General features: G+C 37.6%; 1 protein-coding gene across 3 annotated transcripts in view; it reads right to left on the reverse strand.

Annotated features, from left to right (window-relative positions):
* The window catches only part of AIDA (axin interactor, dorsalization associated), a 47,111-nt gene extending 39,163 nt beyond the window's left edge, over nucleotides 1-7,948 (reverse strand). For all 3 annotated transcript variants that reach the window (XR_007953153.1, XM_051993359.1, XM_051993358.1), the window contains exons 1-2: nucleotides 7,656-7,948; nucleotides 438-507 (exon numbers count right to left, since the gene is read on the reverse strand). Coding sequence is in view for 2 of the 3 variants with exons in the window: in XM_051993359.1 (XP_051849319.1) it covers nucleotides 438-507; nucleotides 7,656-7,948 (363 nt within the window). In the remaining variant the exon portion in view is untranslated. The remainder of the gene's footprint in view (nucleotides 1-437; nucleotides 508-7,655) is intronic.
* Nucleotides 7,949-7,980: the final 32 nt, after the last annotated feature.

Here is a 7,980-nt window from a genome sequence, read left to right on the forward strand (position 1 = left end):
ACAGGCAGTTAATAATTTGAGTCAGACCTGGATCTCAGATTTTAGACTCAAAAAAAATCCAACGTGTTCTACCACGTCACACTTTTACTTCAGCCATTCTCTAGTGAAAGGAAAAAATGCTACCAAGTGATTTATTAAGTCCTTTAATTTTACCTCCAAAGTATAGGTGCCTTTTATCATATCTGCATCAAGTCTGAATTGTTTGTAGTTAGTATAACTGTAGAAGAGCGAATATATTAAACAATAAAGTATAGAACATTCAAGTAATCATTTCTTGTCTAAATTACTCTAATAGTTGACAGTCCAATAAAGAAAATATAAAGAGCATCATTTTTACTCAAAAGCACAATACTTAATTTTATTGTCTTTTTGTTTTTTTTTTAAACACTGTTACTTCATATGAGTTCTTCTATATTTAGATTGCTTTAAAATACTACCTTTTGCTCTTCTGTGAATTCTGAATTGTTGTGTTGAGCCTGAGCTTCTTTCTGAAGATGTCTTGCTAATCTATAAGAGAAAATAAAGTTTCAGTACTTAAACATTCTTTTTTACTTAGAAAATATTGTAGTGAAAGAATGTGACATAAATCAAACCTTGAAAAATAAGAGCTGATGCAGCATTCCAAAATTTAGAATAACAATAGCTAATATTATTTATGCAGAAGTTTGTAGCAAAGCAAAATCTTTTTACATATATTATTTCACTTAGACCTAAGAACAACTCTGTGAGGGGGAAAGCTCATTTTACCAAAGAGGACAGTGATGTTGAAGGGACAATCCAGTGACTTGCCCAGAGTCACAGAGCTGTTAAGTATCCCTGACAGTACTGTAATTTGGGTCTCCACCACTCTGCCACTTAGGCTTTCATCATACTTACAAGACACAGATTTATCAACTTAACCTAGATCTCATTATCAACAAACAATTCTGTGACTCAATGATAATACAGTACTTTTCACATTTTGCTAGTTCAAATTTAAGTGTCAATCAAAGATTATTTAGGTCCCTTTATCAATCTTAATAAATTAGTTGTTAGTGTAACTATTTCTACTGTTTATAGGCATCCAATAGCTATCAACTTCAACTACACAAAACTATACATACTCATAAACTTCCTTGGAAAATAAACAAGATTTCAATTGACCGAGAAAATTATAAACTATCACCATCACAAACACAGTACTAAAGAATGTGTATTTTTTAAAGGAGTATCACTATATATCTATCACTGGTCTACAATTTTTTTGGTAGCTAAGAAATGAAAAGGGTATTCTGAAATAACATTTTAAAATAAGAATCTGCATTATGAAAAGTAATTTCCAGCCTAATTGTTCCATCCCAAAAAGGTATCCTATCTCAAATTTACTTGGCAATGTTGCAAGATGGGATTTACATATCTTTTTTCCTAATTCACAAAAGTTCAAATCAGGCACAAAACTCACTAAATATAATCTTTTGTCATCTACATTCAATCTATATATTCTTAGATATAACACCAACTAATCATAATAACAGAAAAGCCAGGTATATCAACTGACACAAAAATAATGTAATTTTACTTTGTATAGTTTTTCCTGCTACTTTTTTGGGGGTTTATTTTATTTCATTTGGCAATGCCATCAGTTTCCATGGAATCAGCAATCATCTCCTTGCTGATGATTCTATTCTAACCTCTCTTGCTGACCTCTAATCTCAAATCTCCAAACTGCCTTTCAGACATCTCAAAATGAATACTTGATAGATTTCTTAATTTATAATGTCTAACACTGAACTCTTTATTTCCCCTTAAGCCCTACTTCCTTCCAAATTTCCTTATTTTACTGTCAAAGGTACCACTATTCTCCTACTCACCCAGACTCACAACCTAGAAGTCATCTTCAATTCTCACCATCTTTCATCTCCCATATCCAAACTGATGCCAAGATCAGTTAATTTTATGGATGTCCTCTTCTTTCTTCTGACACTAGTACCATGATGGAGTAGGCTCTCATCACTTTATATCTGGACTCTGGTCCATCCTTCACTTAAAAGTAATCTTCCCAAAGTACAGGTCTGATCATGACACTGCTCTTCTCAAAACTGAATCACATGATGTAACTTTTAGGATCAAAATTCTTTGGTGTTCAAAGCACTTTATAATCTCCCCACTTTTTCATTCCTTTTATATACCCACCTTCTTAACTTACTTCTTCCTCAACATATTCTTGACTCTAATTAAACACTGCTCTCTTAGGTTTTTCTCAAATAAATTACTCTATTTTCCAACTCCAAGTATTTTTCCTACCTCCCCTTCCCTAGAACACCTCTTCTTCCTCATCTCTGCCTTCTGACTTCCTTAAAATTCTAGCTAAAATCTCACCTTCTTTAGGAAATGTTTCATAGTCCTTAATTCTAATGTTTTCTTTCTACTGGTTATTTCTGATTTATCTTGTGTACAGTTTATTTGTACATAGTTTTGTGCATGTTCTCTTCCCCATTAGACCATGAGCTCCTTGAGAGTAAAAGACTGTCTTTTACCTTTGTCCAAATTCTCAGTGCCTTGACACAGGAACTTGATACATAACAGGTGCTTAATGTTCTTTGATTAACCTTATGTATATATCTATTAAAAAAATTCACTATCAATTGACATGCTCTGGTCCCTTGAAATATTTTTAAATTCTGATCCCTTTAATAATAGTAAAATGAAATCCACTAAACATTACAAAAACAAATATTTACCAGAAAAGCATGCAATGCATCACAGAAATTTTTTCCCCTCTGTAGGATCAGAAGAATGGGGTAAGAAGAGGCTAAGACTGAAGTGACTAAAATGTTCTTAACTTTTAACTTAGAGATTATACAGCTATAAAAATAATTTCAAAGAAATCAATAATTAAAAGTTTCATACATATCATTTTTAGCAGCGATTTTGTAGTAGTAAAGAGCTGTAAAGAAAGCAAATATCTATTGACTGAGAATGGCTGTGGGATGTGAAAATAAGAAATATCACTATGCCATGAGAAACAATGAATATGAACAATACAGAATGGCATGGAAATAATTTATATAAAATGATACAATGAAGTAAGCAGAAATAGGAAAACAATGAGCACAAAGACAACAGTGTAAATGGAAACAACAAATACAAGGCCAAATACAATGAAATTATGACTTGAGCTTGACCTTGAAGAAGAGATATAAAAATGCACTAATTTCTTCTCTTTGTAGATGCAGAAGACTACTGAATGCCTAACTTCAAACTTGGTTGTGTTGATTATGTTTAAATATTTTGTTTCATTCTTTAGTATATGTGGTAGCTGCGGGGGAGGTAGGAAAAGATGGATACATAGGAAAATGATTATTTCAACAAAAATCCAAATAAAAAGAATGAACTAAACTTAACAACAGTAGTATGAAACCTGTTAATTTTATATATGTCCTCTTTTCTCTTCTGACACTGGAACCATGAAGAAGTAGGACCCCATCACTTGATATCTGGACTCTAATCCATCTTCCACTCAAAAGTAATAGAATTCAAGTTGAACAATATGAAGTAACTTTTGTCTCAATATCTGTTTATTTGATAATTTTCTCAATTTTTGATTTCATTTTGTAGGGAGTATGAAGGCTCACAAAAATTTAATTCAGTCTCATTAGGTTTTTATTTAAACGTGAATTAGACAAGTCTTCATGATTTATCTGATTTAAAAGAAATTTTTATTTAAAGTTTTAACATGCATATTTGAAGCTAAGAATTTCCCTTTCTATGGAAAGATTTAAAAGCCAAAAGTTTTTTTTTTTTTTTTAAACATACAACACATCATACTTTTCTGAATCATGCTGAAATACACAAAACTTTGATCTGGAGACATGATTTGCATAGTCAGTTTCCCTCTCCTAGAAGACCAAAAATTCTTCAATTGCTATTGAGTGAATTTGAATGCTAAAAACTATTTTACTTTAGACACCTCATATAAGGGATTCTTAACTGGGATTCATGAATGTCAAAAAAATCCATGTACAGACTTCAGGGATTCTGTGAATTTGGAAGGGGAAAAAATGTACCTTTATTTTCACTAGCTTCTAACTGAAATCTAGCATTTCCTTCAATTATTTAAAAAGACTATCATGAGAAGGGGACTATAGGCATCACTAGATTACTACCACAGAGGTTAATTTCTATACCAACACAAAAAGTTAAAATCCTGTTCTAATGCAATTCTTATTTTATAGGGAAATAAGAAAGGCCCCAAAAGGTCAAAGTCACAAATGTCACTGGCAGGATTTAAATTCAGTTCTTTCTGCCCTAGATATGATCAGCTTGCTCCTAAATACCAATGGAAGGCAGCTTTAAATTTTGGGGTGGATATTTCATTACATTTAATTAAACACAGAAAACAAGAATATGTTTGAATCCTAGCAGATCATGTCCCTACAAAATAAAATCAAGTGCAAAAAGTGCTCAAGTAATAACTTTGGAGATGAATGAAATACTTTCATTTATCAATTTCATTCATAATGTGTACTACTCACTTTTCCACATAAAGGTGCATCAAAATATTTGTTTCACTCATTCCATTCACTCAAACATTTGTTAAGCTTCTATTCTATGCTGAACCTTAATGTTGGCAGTACAAAGATGAAAAAGGGATAGCCTATGTCTTCAAAGTTTACATTCTATTGGGGGAGAACATGTACTACCCATAAAAGTCAACTCAAATCCCATCTTCTGCAAGAATCCTCTCCTGGATTTCCTAGTGCCTTCTCTTCTGAAATTGCTTCCCATTTATTGTTATCTACATCTGGTTATCTATATATGATCTCATTCATTGGAATGGGAATTACTACAGAGTCCATTTTAGCTTTTTATTTTTATCCTTAGCATTTCGTACAGTGTCTAGCACTTAAATGCTTTTTAACCTATTAAATCTTATTATAATTTATATTTATACCAATTAATATAAATTATGCGATAATGAAGGAACATTTAATAGCAGGGGCTATCTGGAAAGGTCTCACAAAGAGGATGTGATACTTGACTTAAGTGTCCCCCTAGGGATTCTAAGTTGGTGGGGTGAGGAAGAAATACATTCTAGGCATAATGGACAAATGCCCTCAGATGACAGGAGCTGGAATACAGTTAAGGAACAATTCAGTAAACATTTATTAAGTACCTACTATGTACTAAGTACTGTGTTGTTTAGTATTTTTAAAAGAGAGATGTTAATGCTTAGATTGGAGCCAACAGTGAAGCACTTTAAAGGCCAGTGGACTCTGGATTGAGCTTGCATGACCCTAGAAGAAATAGAGAATCTGTGGAGTTTCATTGCTAAATCTATGCTTCAAGAAAATGTCAAGGCCAGCTTGTAGAGGATGAACTAGATAAGAGATAAGCATTCAAGGAAAGAGGAACAATTAGGAGACTATTCTTCAGTGAGAATCAATGAGGATTTAAATGAAGGCCATATGAGTAGAGGAGTATGGATGTGAGAGATGATATAAAAGTTAAATGAATAAGACTTGCAACTGGATATGTGGGATGAGGAAAAATGAGGAATTGAGAATGACTCTGACACTGTTCACTTCGGAGATTGGAAGAATGGTGATACAAAAATAGATTAGTCTGGGGAAAAAAAGATGATTTTCTTTTAGACAAGTTGAATTTGGGATGCTTACAAGACATATAAATTGACAAGCCCAATAGGTTTTTGATGATGGAAGATGGAGCTTAAGGAAAAGACTAAGGATACATCTGGGAATCATCCACATAGAGAAAAATTGAACACAGGGGAGTTAGTGAATCCACAGAGAGAGAAGAAAAAAACCTGGCAGAAGAGACTTGAGCTATATGCATATATTGGGGTGTGTAGGAAATAAATGATCCAGCAAAAAACAAAACAAAACGGAGAACCTCACTATCCATGCTAAGGTATCATTAAGTACCAATCTACTCAATACTTGGGAAAAAGCATTTCATTCACACACAGTTTAAGATTCTTCTAACCAACAAAAGATTACTTTCTTTACTGAATCAACATCCTCATAAAGAAGCAAGAGCTTGCAAACAATAGTTACCACGTTTTAATTCCATACAACACTAATCCATCTATTAAGGGCCTACTAAAGTTTCTCATGATGGTGTGCAATTTTCTTCAAAAGGCTATTTCAGAGATGTACAATAAAATTCTATCAATTTGATAAAAGATTTCAAGTAAGTAAAGTAGGGTCTGGCAGTAAACTATACCTGCCACAGTTCTACATTAAACCCACGTTAAATCTTGTGCATAAAGTCTTTCCATTAAAGTGGGCAGATTATTCTGATAAAGTCACAAAGTACTGAAATATGTTATCACAGGTGAATTATGATTTTTATTACCCATTAGTGCACTATGTCCCTGAAGAATCATTTTTAAAAGTACCTACAGAAAAAGTAAAATCAAGAATACAAAATACACAATGTTAATGAAGAAAACAAGGGACTCATAACTGTGTAATTTCAGTAATCAAGCACCTCCATTCTCGTTTGCAGACAAGTGCAATATTGCATATAATGAAATACTGAATTGATGTAATTACTTTTGTTGGATTTCTTTTAGGGAAAAAAAAAGAATGTTTCCTTTATAAAGAGATGGTTCAATGAAGAGAGGAGGGGCAAGAAATATATTGGGAAATGGAAGTCAAACCGAAGTTATCAATAATTTTTAAAGTATTCCTGAAGTTTTAAAGCCACAAAAGTCACCCGGGTAGGGATATCCAGGAAGCTAGTACCCACGTGTACCCTGCAGCTACCTTTTACCTGCTTCATCAAGAAGCCTTTACCCGGTAGCTCCCTGGCCTCGGCCGGGGATCAGGACGGCCACAGCAGTGTTAGACGATCTACAGAGCTCCTAAAGCTCCTACGAAGCTTACGTTCTAACGTCCACAAAAGAGGGGAGGAGGAGGAGAGGGGGAGAAAGCAGTTGTCAGAGGCGGGGTGGAATTCGCCTTTTTGCCTTCCATCCTCCCCGAATCCGGAGCTGACTCCACCCAAAGGAACAGAGAAGGGTGTGGGGATGTGCTGCTCCAAGCCTCGCAAATAACAGTTTCAACAGTTTCGGAAACTGAAACCACAGCGAGGTGGCCTGGGAAAAGGCGCTCCTCCGGGAAGAGCGACCCAGAGGGGGAGGGGGCCCCGGGGACGCCCCGAACCAGCCTAGCGCCCCCCAGACTGGTTCGCCACCACTTTTTTTTAATTAAAAAAAAAAAAAAAAAAAGGTTCATATGATCTGGGATTCAGCCTCGCAGGAAGCGGGCATCCAGGCTCCGGGACGTGGGCGGGGACCGTCCTGCGGGATGCGCCGCCGGGGAGTTTTCTTCACTAGGGGCGGCCACCTGCAGGGGCAGAGGAAGGAAGGAAGGGGGCAGGCGGGCGGAGAGGGAAGGCCGGCCCCGGGAGGGCGGCAAAGTCCGGGGATCGGGGGCAGCTACCCCAGGAGAAGGGCGGGGCGGGGCGCGCCTACTTGTTGAATGGCCCGCTCTGTCCGCAGAAGGGTCGAGACGGCCTCCAGGGACAAGCTCCGGCATCTGCAGAGGCGCCGCCAGCCCGCCCCGGAGGCCGCGACCGGGAAACGGGAGGAGTATTAGGGGGGAGGGAGACAGCCGCACCGGGCCCAGCTCCCGGGGTCAGCCACTCACATTTGGTACTCGTCTATCGCCTCCACCAGCTGCCCCCACGAGTCGAAGTCAGCACCCCTCCTGAAGCTGGCGCCCCAGCGCTGCAGGAGGCTCCGGGTCACCTCCGACATGGCCGGTCCCGTCCCCAGCCCGCCCCTGCCCGACCGCTCTAGGGAGTCATGGTCTCGGGCTCCCGTCGCGGCATCCACAGAGCTCCGAGGAACGGCCTCAGCCGCCACCGCCAGCTCAGGAGCCGCCCAAGCCCATTTGCCGCCACAGCCAAACTTTGCGGCACCGGAGGAGCCGCCCCTCATGGGCCCCGCCTCCCGAGTTAGGTTGCGTCGGC

Source organism: Antechinus flavipes, chromosome 4 (genome assembly GCF_016432865.1).
Source record: "Antechinus flavipes isolate AdamAnt ecotype Samford, QLD, Australia chromosome 4, AdamAnt_v2, whole genome shotgun sequence".
NCBI classification, from domain to species: Eukaryota; Metazoa; Chordata; class Mammalia; order Dasyuromorphia; family Dasyuridae; genus Antechinus; species Antechinus flavipes.